The sequence below is a fragment of the Hypanus sabinus genome, chromosome 9, assembly GCF_030144855.1.
Source record: "Hypanus sabinus isolate sHypSab1 chromosome 9, sHypSab1.hap1, whole genome shotgun sequence".
In the NCBI taxonomy this organism is placed as follows: Eukaryota; Metazoa; Chordata; class Chondrichthyes; order Myliobatiformes; family Dasyatidae; genus Hypanus; species Hypanus sabinus.
The window spans coordinates 41,782,636-41,798,335 of record NC_082714.1 but is presented as its reverse complement, the minus strand read 5'-3'; the positions used below and the strand labels follow the sequence as shown (position 1 = coordinate 41,798,335).

Here is a 15,700-nt window from a genome sequence, read left to right as displayed (position 1 = left end):
GTGAGCTAGCCTCTGGACCAGTTGAAATGGGGGTGCGATCAGAATTCCCGATAACTGACGCAGACGTCCTCCTGGGTAATGATTTAGCCAGTGGTAAGGTTTGGGCGGCAATGACACTGACAAAACAGCCTGTGAGTGTTGAGGCTCCGCCCCTAGATTCTCAGATCTATCCCGCATGCGCGGCCACTCGCAGCATGTCGAGAAAGGCAGCTGAGACAGAGAGCAGTTTCAATCAGGCCAGTATCGATTTGGCAGAGACATTCTTACCGACCCTGTACCACGAGGGTTTAGAGGGTGGTAAAACGAAGAGTAGTAAAGTGAAAGAGAGTAAGGGAGAGGAGGTAGACTATGAAGAGTAGTAAAGTGAAAGAGAGTAAGAGAGAGGAGGTGGACTATGAAGAGTAGTAAAGTGAAAGAGAGTAAGGGAGAGGAGGAGAAAAGTTCTAGAGGCACGAAAAAAAGATGAGAAACAGATAGAGCTGTTAAAAGGTCCAGAGTTGGACATGGATGATTTGTCTGGTTTGGCAGAACTGTTTGAAGAAGTTGAAAATTCTAAAGGTGTTCCCGATAATGAAATGAGGGCAGTCCGAGATGAAAAGGGTGCCCTGACCTCGAAGAAGTCTGCTGGGTTGGCAGATGAGGTTGTTTCAGCCCGCAGGTTTGAGTTTACTCCGGAAGGGAGTTGCCCAGAGAGTAGCTGGAAGAATCAGGGGAATTTAGAATTTGGACCGGGTATGGGTATTGAAAGCCTGGAAGAGGCAAATGTCCCGGCCAAGTGTGTCCAAGATGTGGGTGCACCTGGTACTGAACCTAGTAATGGAGCTCAGAAAAAGTCTGAGGTATTTGATTCAGTTGAAAAGGAAGGCCGTCCTTGTGGGTCAGATAGACTTGGTTCAGTGAAGAAAGGGTTAACTATGGTAATAGTGGGAAGTGAGAGTTCCCAGGTGTTTGTGCTCGAAGGTGTGTTAAAAGTTAATGCGGAGATCAAAAGTGGGGAGATGAATATTATTATTGAAGGAAAAGGGAAATATGTAGTTCCCAAATCGAATGAAGAAAATTTAAAGGCTGGATTAATATCAAAGGCAGCAACCAGGCTCCAGTCATTTCAATGGCGTGGTACCACAAAGCCTGCGGATCGCTTACAGATTGAGTTGGAAGATGACGGGGCCCCCCATGCTATTGGTATTCCAGGGTGTGGTGTGAAAAGGCAGAATTTGAAATGTTGCTTGAACAAAGAGTTCGAACTGAAAACTAATAGCCTGAAGGGTCCTGAAGAGAAAACTAACAACTTGCGTAAAATTAAAGAATTGAGTGGAAATTCAGAAGATGGTCTTAGTTTGGGACCCAGGAAATAAGAGAGAGATGTTTGGAATGTCTTGACCCCCCCCCCCCCCCCCCGGCGATACAAAGCTACGGGAAACGGCCATTGTCTTTTGGAGACGGAATTGTGTATTACAATACTGTGCTACGTGGAAGCCCTCAGGCAAAGTGGGCTGGTTGGTGAAGGGATTGCATCACCCCAATCTGATTGACATCTGAGACCCTGTGAGTCAGGATAAAAGAGGGTCTGTGGGAACAGGCCCTCAGACGCACCAGAAGAAACGCTAGTGATCCCGTAATGGCAAAAGACAGTGGGAAGGCCACATGTGTCCGTTTCCATTTGCCCCAGAATCGGTGGTCCTTTACCACAGAAGAACGGTTTTGAGCTAACAACGGGAAAGTCAACTCCCAATAACTCTCGAAGGATTGACATCATCAAAGGACTGGGCAAGTTTTAACCCGTCTTTCTCTCCAACCAGAAAGCAGCAACTTGAATGAACTAAAGTGACTTTTATATTTCCATCGGACAATACATTATCCCTTAGACAACGATAGAGCTATTCCTTATTGATTATTATTATACCTGCACTCTTAGATTTAGTATTGACGACGTATATTATCTGCATGTTTGCATTGATATTATTTTGTGTATTTTAATCAATAAATCCTGTTAAAAATGGTACTATCAGACTTCAATGGACCTCTCTATCTTTGCTGGTAAGTGACCCAGTTACGGGGTACGTAACACATCTGTTTCACATTGGAAAACATCAACATTCCATTGTGGAACTGCCTTTATGAACATTCTGATACATCAATGTGAGGCTGCCATATTAGAAAAGTATCTGCTGAGATATCAGAGTTGCTGCCGAAGCAAAACAACAGTGTAAACTGCAGTAATGTAATATATATATAATAATTAAATTAATTCTTATATCTCATTATTTTTGGTTTGCAGAAAATGGATTAAAATTTCACATGAAATGATTTGATATTTGAATGGAAAATCTTTGCATCACACACACTGTATCTACTAGGCCTTGCTAGACCAAACCCACTGCTCAAAATCACCACCAAAGCATCTTGCTTATCCACTGATGTTCATCACCTGACAATTTATCAACTGAAACTTCTTTCCATTCCGCTCAGCATCTCAAGGTATGGCTGGCATGATCTGGCTCAATTTCTATGTGCTCAGTAAGCAATGTCATAGACTTGGCATCCCTTCCTCAGATATCTACAAGACATGAAAGCCCAAAAGCAACTATTCCACCATTCTCAAACACCTACTTGGAACAATTCATGACAAACACAGCAAACCTCATTCACTGAAGCCCCTGTCTATTCTTGAGGCACACAGTAGCCTACAGTGGCTTGTTACGTTTCACCACCACAGTTTCGCTCTTCCTAAAATAACATCCTTGTGTCCTTCCTAAGAATACTGGAGCCATGAATCCACAGGGAGCAGGCCTGATGGAATTCCAACTCATTTCACCATTTCAGGCATCAACAACATTCCAAACTGAGTTTGACACTTACGTCAGGTTTGAAATCTTCATCAGCTGTTCTTCATCCAAAGTGCACAAGTTGTTTCCACCAATAGCTTTCAAAGAAACTACATTAAGACTACCATCTAACTGCAGGTATCTTCCAATGATGGCTTTAACCTGTTGAATAAATTTGGAGAACACAGAAGAAATTAATAACTGTTCCCCAAAGTACGCTTTGCTTAAACATGTCCTGAAATATTCATTAAATCACTTTCCATTGATGGAATTATTACTAGTTAGAAGTGTCCCTTAATAGAAAAGACAGAGTGGGAAGAAAACTAACTTTGCGGCCTAAATCTCACAATTTCAAACAGCAAAGTTTAATGAATACAGTATTTGGAAGCAATTCTATCTGCAGTTTTATTCATGCATTTGTGGCAAAAAGTGAATTCTCTGCAGAATATTATTAGCATTCCAGAGATTAAATTCCTGACTCTATTCCTAACCAAATCACACATATTCACAAAAAACCAAATATTGTCGACAGCAAAGGTTACGGCAGATAATGCACGAGGCTCGAGCATTATGGATAAAAGAGCATGTTGTTGTAGACCAAAGAGAGGAAATGTGCAGAGTCAGTAGCTTGAAGGAGGTTGCTAGACCTGGTGAGAACATCTGGTGGGTGGTCGAATGGATCAGACAACATTTGAGTTGGACAGAGAAAGTTTCAGGACAAAAGGGAAGAGTGTCAGTTAATGAGATCAGAGGCTCGTGATCTGTCACACTGAAAGTTTGTGCCCAATTTGTTTAGGGTTTGATGGATTATCGGATCAAGGGGAGGTACTTGTTGGATTGTTGGAGATGGGAATGCAATCAGAAGGTTATGACGAGGATGTTTGATCAGTAAGGTGATCAGGATTTGGAGAGGAGGATTCAGAAAGATACCAATATTTTGTGTTAAAATATCCTGATTTCATTACCATTGTGTTTTCCAGCTTGTGTGCCAGTAATGCAGAAATAGTTTCCACTCGAGTGATATTCCAACTGCGGACTTCTGTTGCGTTAAATACAGTGGAGATGTTACCCAGCAGTTGAATCTGGCTTTCTGGAAGGCCATTGGGATAAATCTGTTTCAGGAAACGATAAAACGTTAGCTCTGATTTTTGATGGAAAGACTTGCCTCCAGAACATGTCTCTCCTTTTAAAATAATTAGCTACAATTGATTTCCATTGCTCCTCATCGCACTTTCAAATAACTCGTGTGTTTTATTTCATAGATTGGAAAAGATACCCAGCCTAGGCAGGTTTCATATCTCATTCCCTTTTGACACCATTAAGGAGTGATGATGACAGAACCCTGGAAGTGAGCTCATTTTGCATTGATAGAGACGAGGACTTTGACCCTGAACATTAAACTGAGGTAATTTCTACCTGTTGACATTTTGGTCAAAAAACACATTAGATCCCTGTGACGAAGAAAATGAAGAAGTTCTTTGGAACCTGGAAATTTGTATTCTTATAGGATATTACTGACACAAATAAAGTGGTTACTCATTTTCTTCTCATTTGTGACTTGGTACACCACATTATATTAATGTGATGTGATGTTCTTATGCAATGAATGGCAAATAATAAACAAAATGCTCTTCCTCTGGTTTCACACGGAGGTAACGTACCTGCAGGAGTTTCTTTTTCAGAACTTTCAGCTGAGTTGGGTCAAAGGCAAGAGATCCCATTTGGAGAACACCATCTCTCAGCACATGGTCACTCAAGCAAATGTCCAACTGGGCAGCATCATAGACTGCAGGTATGAAGTCATCGATGTCTTCTGGTGCTATTACTCCCTCTGTGCAGACTGGAAATGCAAACTTCTGTTAGTTGAACAAGAGGTACGAGTGACAGATTAATGCTGCTGGCAAAGATTTTCTCAAATGGAATAGAGAAGATTTAAAATGACTGGTGGCATTTTAGATCAAATTCGTACTTATAGCCGTGGGAAAAGATGAGTTATAGAAAAAGATCATCAAAACAAACTATATAGGTAGAAATGAAGAATGGAAAACTGGCAGTCACACTGCTGAAAGTACCAAACAACTGCAATCCGTTGATTAAGCTGCCTGAAAACATTCGCGCTCTGGGATGATTTTTATGTGGGAGTTGAAGTTTAATGGAAGCCTTGTCAAACAAACTGACTGTATAATTCTAATGTTAGCCTGCAAAGACTCAGAAGACACTGGGGTGTGCTACAATCTTAAAATATAAGAGCTTAGAGAATGCTGCCTGACTATCTCCACAGGCACTCCCTCCATCACCGACACATAATGGCCCCATAGTGCACCCTTCACAACAGAATAAAAAAACATGCCATGGCTATTTTGTCAGCACCACTCACCTTCAACACCGTGGAGAATGAAGGCAGCAAGTGTGGGAATATTGCCCTATGCAAATGCCCATATTAGACACAAACTGGCCAACTTGAAAGTATGTTTTTTCAGCATTTTAGATCAAAATTCTGGAACTCCCTAATTAATATTATCCCTAACTTGGACAGCACTTGCTCAAGAAATTGACCTGGAAACAGGCTTTCAAGGTCAAGTACAAATGGGCATAATTATGATAGCCTTCGAACAAAGATAGCAGCCAGGATGTGAATTAGAAATTTGCATGATTTACAAAGGCAATTTAGAGAACAGCTGAGAGTCAACTGCATTGTTATGGTTCTGGAGAGAAATGAGAGCCAGAATGGTAAGTAATGAGAATCAGAAACGGGCATATTATCACTGATATGCTGAGTGCTGGTAAGTGTTTTTTCTCATTTACGTCAACAAACTAAACTTAAATTTGAACACACCATACTAGAATCTGAACTTAGACCTCAGAATGATCAATCTTTATTTCAGAGATTTTTAGTCCAGTAACACATTTATTACACAACTCCACCGACAACATTGAGTAAACATTCACCTGTATTGTTTACATACCACTAGTATTGTTTGAGCTTCCTTGTAGTTTGAGCTGAGCAATAAATATCAGCACATCTCCAGGTGATCTGAATCTTTTTATTTTCTTGAGAAATCTTGGCAGAGCTTGTTTAAGGGTCGGCTGCATGGGGTACAGAGGAAAAGATGAAGAATGGCACCAAACGAGTTTCCAATGATACGTACATTTTGAAATGCCAGGTACAGCAACAGCAGGAAAACACGCTTCATTAATGAAAACAGTTGGCGTGTGATTATCAATCCCTCCCATCAACAAGCCAACGCCAATGTAAATGTCAAGTGATAAACATGTTGGAGCAAAAGGTTGTAATCACAGGACAAAACTATTAAAAATGTCTCACCACATCAACTTGGAAATGTATCATTTCGGGTTTCACTAAATCATAATTATCCAGAAAACAGTGCACAGCAAGAGGACGTGGTCCTAACAGCACTGTTTGTTGACTTGAATAGGAGAGTTGGGCCTGCGACAGAGGGTACCGGGACCAGACTAAAGATGAGGAATTGGGGCTGTGGTTGAGAATGAGATGGGTGAGACGTGGGGTTTTGGTACTGTAGTGGTTAAGCTGGGGACAGGAATGGCATGGCCGGTGTAGCTAAAGGGAAGAAAGCAAGAAATGGAATCTACCCGTTACCTGCAGAGGAGATTCAAAGAATGCACTAACTACCAAATCACTCTATGTTTTTGGTGCTCTATGTCGATGAATCATGCTAGCTTGAGAGTTTAGCACTAAACAAATTCTTATTAACCATGTCAGTGCTGTACAAGCATAAATAGAACTTTCAATCACATAATATACAAGAACACTGTGCTACGTAATGCAGTCTTTCACAAAAACTAATATTCATGCAGAATATAATATCTTGATCAAGTAGTAACTTAACTCATTGGAGATGTAGATTTTTAGGCATTCTAAGGAAAGCTAACTCTTAAATGACCTCAGTTTAACGTAGGAATTCAGAAACAAAGATGATTCTCTCACAAACTGAGCCACTCAATTGATTGCTTAAGCAAGTAAACTATACCCTGTTTATTTGACTCCATGTTGCGGTCAATGCCAAAGGAAGATTTCCAAGCTCTTGTATTGTAGATGACGACCATGATGAAGGTAAACTAGAGACAAAGAAATTGGTCCCTGAGTTAAAGAAGCATTGTAAGAAATCATAGCATGAAAATCCAAGCCTTTACAGCCCAAGATTCAACAGGAACCCCATCTTCATCCAAAGGTCCACCCACAAGACACATACATTAATCTGTGCGTCTTTAATTTCCAAGTTAAACAAAACAGAAGACATATCAAAATTATTTTTCCATTGGTATTTTATGGAATCATAGCAAATAAAGATTTTCCCTGTAAACTATGAAGCTTCATATTACAAACTATAATGATAACTGATTTACTAGTAAAGGGAAATAGGTTTGTAAAGAAATCCACAATAAAAGCCATCTTTTGGTAGGATGATCCACATGAAGGAAGGGTTCAGGCTAGCAGATACTGATCCAGGCTCCTAGTCAGGCGGTTAGTTAAAGTCACTTCCCTCTACAGGGTCTTACATAGATTCTGCTTCATAGATAGTTACACATTCTGCTTAGAAGAAATAATCAAGAATAAATGCAGAAAATTTGGTGTGATCTGTGTTGAAATATGTGAAGGTTTCACACTCACCCATATCTGCTCTTTCCACTTCTCAGGAGGATTTCAATCGCCTCTTTCTGATCATCTCTAAAGGAGACACAATTCTTTAAGGCATCCAGAACCGAAAGATCAGATGCCCTGATAACAGATCCATCAATGTCACAGACCAATCCACCCAGTATTGTCAAGTCTTCCTTGGTCAGGTTCCTGTTCATAATTCCCTGAGTATGCATCAAAAAAGCAGCATTAATTCTGAAGCATATCAGTGAACACAAGAGAACCTCAATAAGTCTGTTTCATTCTTAAGAGCACTCTCATCACATGAAGTAACAAAACCACAATCAAAGACATGGAGGATCTTAATACCTACCAAACACATTCTGGCATCATTCAGAATATTTCGCTCTCTCGCTGATACTTTTCTTAAGATGTTGACATTTGATTTCCCAACTAGTTTGTAGAAATCCCGGCAATCGTATGAAGCCCTGAAGTATTGATAACTATAACATGAAAAAATATGCTTATGAATATGAAGAGTCATTTGCAATTTATCGAGCCTTAATGTATATATCCTTCAGCTCCCAACACCATCCCCATTTGATTGCTGAATTATCCTCAATTCATTGTAAATCAATGGGCAATGTACTCTCCCTGAAGATCTGATTCAGGTCACTTTGGAAACCTCAGTGGATACAGATGTAGCACTTCCTGGTAGATTAACTTTTCTCTGGCAGATGAAGATCAAGAGTTGTCATTCCCTGTGGAACTCTCTTTTTGGAGCATTGCAAGGAAGACTGGACCACAATAATCTGACCAATGATCATTGCTGGTCTCTCCTGTTGCGAGCAGATATCAACAGTGCAACAGTAGACCACAGCCTCGCAATGTTATCTACAATTACTTTTTGTCCCTTTTGTTTCACAAACAACATCTCTCCCTGGGCTACTCTCAGTACTGGCTAACCCATCAACTAATGTCATCCCAATTTCACACATCACCCTCGGGAACTGAGGGTTCAGCAGTAAGCAATGAGCATTCTGGTTGAAAAAAAAAACGTGGGTTGTAGGCCTATGAAAGCTCCAATTAAACACACTGGAAGTTACAGCAGAGTTGAAAAAAAAAACATCAGTATCAATAAAGTAACTGAGGAAATTATCAAAGAATATAACATACTTGAACAGCAGAACATCCCCAGGCAAGGCGTCCAAGGGCACTTCCATACTTTCAGAAGCGAGTCTGCCAGAAATGCACTCAAGCTGGAAAGACAGACCACAATGTCACATTGGGACCAGAAGCACTGGTTTCTCAGTTATCTTCCTCACTACAGTGTTTTGCTGCAGTAGGTGATGGCATGGGAGCTTCCTTTGATACTGTCAAGTGGGACATACCACAATTTGACAATCTTCAAGAATCCCATACAACTGAAAACTTCACATCATTACTGTCAACCTTTAAAATTCATTCAGAGATCAGTTCACAACTTACATTGAAATTCATTTCCAAAATAAACACCCCCTCTTTTTATTCAATCCAGCAGTGACAATCTATTGCCTTGCATCTACACTTGTGTTTTTGAGAATAATTTTACCTGACTTTCATCAAGCATAATCCCTTTAACCTTCATTGCTTGAACAAGCTTCAAAAATGTCTGAAAATCCAGGGCTTTTGTTGCTCCACAACTGAAACCTCGCAGGACAGCCACTGAAAATCTGGAAAGGTATGGCATTATTAATTTCTAAATGTTCCTAATTTCCCGACTTTCAAATCTCTTATCATAACCTCTACATCACAGGTTTCTCAGCATATAGCCCATGAGTGACTGAAAAGCACTTTGCTTATTTCATTTATTTATCCCTCTTCAATGAGCCCACCATTGTCATGAAACATACTGGAGATTAGAAATAAAAATGTAAAGAAATCCGGGTGTTCTGACATTACTCATACTCTGTACACTGGACTAAATATATCACCTATGAACATAACTCTGTAAAAATCAATGAGAGCCCTCTATTCACACCAGTTTAATTACTGAGGCAAGTTGAATATAACAAATCACTTGACTAAATATGCCTGCTTTAGAAACTACATATAAGGTTACACTAAACACAACTAAATTAACAAATTAAATACAGAAAGATAATAGGCAAAATAAAGGCAGAAATTAAAAGAGAATTGCTTACATCTCAAAATTGTTGTTGTATCTGACCAGCCTTTCAAAGAACACAGCGGACTGTGGAATAAAAGCATTTTAATTATTGATTAACACAATAGGGTCGTAGTCTGTTTATACACGAATACAACATAAATGGGATAACATTCCCGACATCTTTAAATTAATGCACAATTCCCAACTGCAGCTGATTTTCATTCCAGCCATTGTCTCTGCTTGCAAGCAACAGGATCATTTACCTGACTGGGAGTCCACTCTTTATTGTTAACATCACCGAGGCTTAGGTTGGAATTTAACAGGACAGGTGGAACCTCTGCGGCAAGAACTGATGGAATTGCCTTCACTGTTGTCACTGGATTCTCCACATTCCTCAGCACCTGATTGAGAATGAAACAGAAGGTTATTTACTGGAAGATGAAAGCAAGTTTTGCAGTAACATTGGGGAAATATAGATGGCATATTCCTCTGTCACTGGAATGTCGCATCACTCACCTGCAGAACACAGATCTGCCGTATGGGTTGTGGTGCTCTGCCGATATTCTCAACAAATTTCTCATTTGAGATAACACTGATGAATATCTGAGGATTTATACGTCGGAACACACCACTGGGAATTCCAGACACCAGGCTTCCCAGACCCAGCAGACGACTTGAGTTATTGACCTAGATGTAAATTGAAATACAAATGGCAAAGCTTTCAAAACACAATCAATAGTAAATTTGCAAATTGTGCTGTATAACAATCTCATTATATTCCCATTCCAGATGGAACCAAATAGTTCATTAGAAGTAGTTGAAAATACTTGCTGTTACTCTAGTTAAAGAATTTTCCAGTGCTGAACATAAATGGAACTTACATAACAGGAAAATGACAGACATAGTAGAAGCAATATCTTGGGAATCTCTAAAGACCTCAAATAGACAAACCTGACAGCTTTTCACAGTCAATATACCACAGTTCATTCCAATATCTCTACGACGGACATACAATTCCTTTTTAACTATTTATTCAGTTCACCAGGAAAAACTTAAATGCAGATATGACAATGACTTTCTGGAATACACTTGGGTCACAGAATCATTCGACTATCCTGGGCCACACATTCTGTGATGCATCCAAATTCACCCACCTCACTCCACCTCTCCCCCATCACAAACTTCATCCTCCACCCAGACAATGACTCTCCCTGCTGACCTAACTCCTACTGCAACTACAAAATGTGTATCCTCAGTCTTGGCAACTTATACACTCAGGCTGTTATTTTGCTGGACATTTCCTCCTTCATTCTTTTTTCCCCATCTTCAGTCGCAAACATTAAGTGAAGGAAATTGTAGAGCTGAGGGGAACTAACTGCAATGGGAGTAAATTCAAAAAACTCAGTATAGGCACAATGGGATTCATAACTTTAGCATTAAATTTACACAAAGCTCTTTGAAATAGTTTGTCTAATGTAGGCATTAAAACTAATTCACATGAAATGCTCATGCTAATATACTATAGTCTTCAATTTTCTTGATGTCTTGGTACCACCAGATTCATTGCTTCTTACCTTGAAGCCATTCATTAGTAACTTGTTCACTATTGAACTAGTCTGGCCAATGTTCCAGCCTCTGACGTTGCCCAGACTTGGCAGGGCTTGCTCCAGAGTGTTCCCATCAATATTGTCAACCTGTGACAATGACAGTCCAACAGCAGTTTGCCCCAAGGTGTTCAAAGTGCTGACTGAAAAGTTGTCGATTTTGCCCACTAGAACAACTGCCAACTGAAAAAGACGCAAAGGAAAATTATTACTTTTATCCATCAAAGAAAACACTTCACATGAACTGAAGGAGTTTCACCATTAATTTATTATTACCTTCAACTGCTCATCTGTTGGCTCTTCGGGAGGTACTGTACCATCGGTAGACGTGTTGGAAGTTAGGTTAAGTCCGCAGACTTTGTTTATCCTTCCGACTAAAGACAATGTTTGCTGTGCAGTCAATTTCTGAAGCAGATTAGTTTTGGTAATGAAGCACAGAAGGGAGTTTGGCAGACTGTAAAAGAACATCAGTCAGAGTTAGCATGGCCATATCTCTCAGTGTTCTAGAAATTTGTATCCCACAGCTATAGCAAGGCTTGTTACAAATATCATCATTAAAGATTTCAATTGATTTGCAAATGTCATATTTATTTGGACATTTGAAGTTGCACAGAACCAAATTTGATGCAAATTTCATGTGCAATGTGTCAACTGCCAATTCAGAGAATATTTCAAATAACTTCAATATCCATACAGACCTGGTAAGTCAGATCACAGCAAGAACCTTTCTAAGAGTCTAACGTATGCCTCTGCAATTCCAGTCTGTCACCTCAGTCAACATTCACTATTCTAGAAATTTTCTTACTGAAGCAGAAGTTTCTACTGAATCAAATGATTCTATAGTATTGGCTCCCAATCATATATCACCACAAGCATTTTCCAGTTATATATCAAATATATCCAAACGCTCCTCCCAAAATATTACTTCACGGCAACTAACAGACTATCAATCCAACTGTACTAATGCAAGTGTTCAACCAAATTCTATAAAGCTAAATTTAATCATACTTTATTGCAACATTTTATCTATGACTCACATCTTTCTTTTTATATTCTAGTCCTCTCCCTCTCAAATTTCAGTGGGAATTCTATCATATTATGATCACTAAGAGTTCCTTTACCTCAAGCCCCCTAATCAAACCTTATTCATAACACAATTCAGAACTGCCTTCCTCCTAGTGGGTCTGACCACAAGCTGCTCTAAAAAACCATCTCATTGGCATTCTACAAAATTCCTCTCTTGGGATCCAGCAACAACTTGATTCTATGCTTTCCAATCCTATGTCACCGTTTTTTAAGGAGTTTATTTCATTTCTTTTTACTAAAAGCGCCACCCACCCTCTCTGCCTACCTGCCTGTCCTTTCAATACGAAGAATATCCTTGGATGTTCAGCTCCAAATCTGACCTTCTTTCAGCAATGATTCTCTGAGGCCCTCAATATCACACCACCCAATCTCTAACTGCACCACCAGGTCATCTACCTGATTCTGTTTACTGTGTGCATTCAAATATAACACCTTTATCACCTTTTTTGATTTTCCCCCATGTTACACTTCAACTCATCCCAATGACTGCAATTTTGCTCTATCACCTGCCTGTGCTTCCTCACATCCTCAGTATGCACTGCATCAACTCGTGAACCAACTGGCCCATCCTCAGCCCATCGCTCCGGTTCCCGTCCTCCTGCCAACTTAGTTTAAACCCTCCCCAATACCCTGATATATACACAGGATGGAGAAATACGATTTACTAACATTGCAAGAAAGAAAAGGAAAGTAACACAGCATCAGACTCCAAAAGAAGTCAGCAGCTCTGCAAACAGATGGACAGAGAGGATTGGAAACTGATAAGGATTGGGTGGAGAAGAAAGGATAGAAAAAGCACTTGTTAAAGGGAATACACAAGAAGAAGCATCTTGTCCGTAAGTCACGCAAATATGCAGGAAGACCCTATTGACTTGAGGAACAAGCCCAAGTGAGAGAAAAGACACAGGGACATCAGTCTGTATTCACGTGAACGTGTGCCCAGGAACACCGCTGAAAAAGAAGAAATTAAAAAGCAAAGAAGGGTAAAAATGGCTACCCATTTCTGGCTCTAATGGGAACATTACTGATTAACCTATTTGGTGCAGGATGCAAGCTTAGTACTAGCGTAATGCTACTACGACGCCAGTGACCTAGATTCAATTCCCATTCTACTGCTGTCTGAAAAGACTTTGTATGTTCTCCACATGTCCACGTGTGTTTCCACCAGGAATCTTGGTTTCCTTCCATATTACTAAGACACAAGGATTAGTAGGTTAATTGGTCACATGGGTGTAATTGGACAGCACCGGTGCATTGGAGCAGACGGGCATATTACCACTCTGAATCTCTAAAATTACATTCAGTGTTACTAAAACGACATGGTACCTATTTAAATCATAATGTACCGTTCCTTTCGCTGAGCAAAATAAAGATCAAATGTTAATACAAAGTGAATTGAGATCTCTGAAACCTTAATTACATGAATTAAAATAGCTCATTTATTTTTGTTTAGAAAACATATGAATAATGATAAATTGAATTTAAAAATTAATTATAATTTTATAATTATAATTTGCAACAATGCCAGTTCTAGAATGCAACTTACTTGCTTCAATCCATAAATAAAATGAAATTCCATTTCACACATTGTGAAAATATCAATTCTTTGAACACATACCTTGAAGCATTAAAGTTTGGATTGTTTTTAACCAGTAAGTTAATGTAGGCTGTTGAGACCTCATCCGATAACATCAAGTTTTCCACAAGTTTCAGGTTTTCTGCATTTGCTGCGAACACTTGAAGCTGCACAGAATTCGAAATTAGAAGATTTATCTCAGATAATAAGTGAAACTTAAAGTTTCTTAGCCAATAGTAAGGATATAGCTGGAAGCTTGACACATATCAGATAGAAAGCTGGTTGATTTTGGTTTACAGCTGTGCATTCACCTATCAGGATCTTGGATAAATACTCAAATTGTAACCTGAAGATATCAAGCGGATCCTACAACTGCGTCCTCCAGCGGGCAGCTTCTAGCATCTACTATATCATGTGACGATCAAACCGGGCGTCCCAAGTAAATTTCCATCTTTGCTTTGTGGAGTCAGGATGACCAGATGTAAGTGTCAAATGGGTTCTCTTATAATGCACAAAAATCCGGCCTATGTATTATATAAATCCCTTCCAAGAATGGTGGTGATTGAGTTGGAGAAGAGCTCGGTTGCATAAGGTAGCCAGGGCCTTTTTAACACTCAGCTTATTTTGGGTAGCAACACCTGATATCTGACTTGGACCACTCCTGCATCCCTATTCTAGCATGATTAAATTTCTAAGCCTTCTACTCATGTGAATTCTGATTCTAAGAGCTGAATAAAAAGGAGTACTTACCAATGTTTCATTTTCGGAGAATGATTGAAGGTCAGAGAGTGAGACTTGACTCAGATACAGTCCCAGATATTGAGAGAACCACGCAGTGGAGTTCAGGACTGGATCACGAGCATTGTAACATTTCGGTCTGGGTTCTAATGTACAAAGTGAATAAAGTACTGTAATTATGGAAAAAGTACTTGAAAGTTCATCTACTTTGTATCTCAACATTACTGGGTCATCTACCAACGTAATTAGCTTTATAATGTGAGCACAAGGTCTGGGTGGGAAATATCAATAAGATGCATTCTGCTTGTCGAGCTTGAACATAGACTGAGAAATCACCTACAATAATTAAAATATAGCTGGGGGTGCACATTCGGAAAGCATCTTAAGTGATAACGGAAGATCCACTTGGATTTCCTATAATGAATGCAGGTTTCACTCTGAAGATTGATAGGATTGAAAATCATGACATTGGAAAAGGGATTTGTGGAGAGGATTGGCCTGTCAGATACAACACTTGACATGACATGGAAACAAATCCACATAAATCCACATCAGAGACACAAGAGATACTGCAGATACCGGAAATCTAGAGCAATACACACAATGTGCTGGAGGAGCTTGGAAGGTCAGGCAGCATCTATCAATGGGAAGGAACAGTCAATGTTTTGGACTGAGACTCTTCATCCAGACTGGAAAGGAAAGGAGAAGAAGTCAGGATAAGAAGGTGGGGGAGAGGAGGAAGTAATACAAGGTGGCAGGTGATAGGTGAAACCAGGAGAGGGGGACGGTGAAGTAAAGAGCTGGGAAGTTGACTGTAGGAAGAGACAAACGGCTGGAGAAGGGGGGAGTCTGACAGGACTGGACAGACCAGGGAAGAAAGGACAGGGGGAGGAGCACCAGAGGGAGGTGATGGGCAGGTAAGAAGAGAAGTTGTGAAAGAGAAAGGAAGACAAGAATGGGGAATGGAAAAGGAGAGGAGGGGGAGGGGCAATTACCAGAAGTTCAAGAAATCAATTTTCATTCCCTCAGGTTGGAGACCACCCAGACAAGGTCTAAGATCTTGCTCTTCCAACCTGAATGTGGCTTTATCATGGCAGTAGTGAA

At 39.9% G+C, this 15,700-nt stretch overlaps 1 protein-coding gene across 1 annotated transcript in view; it reads right to left on the bottom strand.

Moving 5' to 3' along the window:
* LOC132398985 (uncharacterized) overlaps positions 1-15,700 on the bottom strand; it is a 165,249-nt gene that overhangs the window by 115,531 nt on the left and 34,018 nt on the right. The window contains exons 44-59 of the mRNA XM_059978822.1: positions 14,609-14,742; positions 13,901-14,025; positions 11,473-11,650; positions 11,167-11,379; positions 10,109-10,279; positions 9,856-9,993; positions 9,627-9,676; positions 9,035-9,155; positions 8,620-8,702; positions 7,817-7,946; positions 7,477-7,667; positions 6,836-6,923; positions 5,792-5,912; positions 4,487-4,665; positions 3,791-3,937; positions 2,860-2,987 (exon numbers count right to left, since the gene is read on the bottom strand). Of these exons, the coding sequence (XP_059834805.1) occupies positions 2,860-2,987; positions 3,791-3,937; positions 4,487-4,665; positions 5,792-5,912; positions 6,836-6,923; positions 7,477-7,667; positions 7,817-7,946; positions 8,620-8,702; positions 9,035-9,155; positions 9,627-9,676; positions 9,856-9,993; positions 10,109-10,279; positions 11,167-11,379; positions 11,473-11,650; positions 13,901-14,025; positions 14,609-14,742 (2,197 nt within the window). The remainder of the gene's footprint in view (positions 1-2,859; positions 2,988-3,790; positions 3,938-4,486; positions 4,666-5,791; positions 5,913-6,835; positions 6,924-7,476; positions 7,668-7,816; positions 7,947-8,619; positions 8,703-9,034; positions 9,156-9,626; positions 9,677-9,855; positions 9,994-10,108; positions 10,280-11,166; positions 11,380-11,472; positions 11,651-13,900; positions 14,026-14,608; positions 14,743-15,700) is intronic.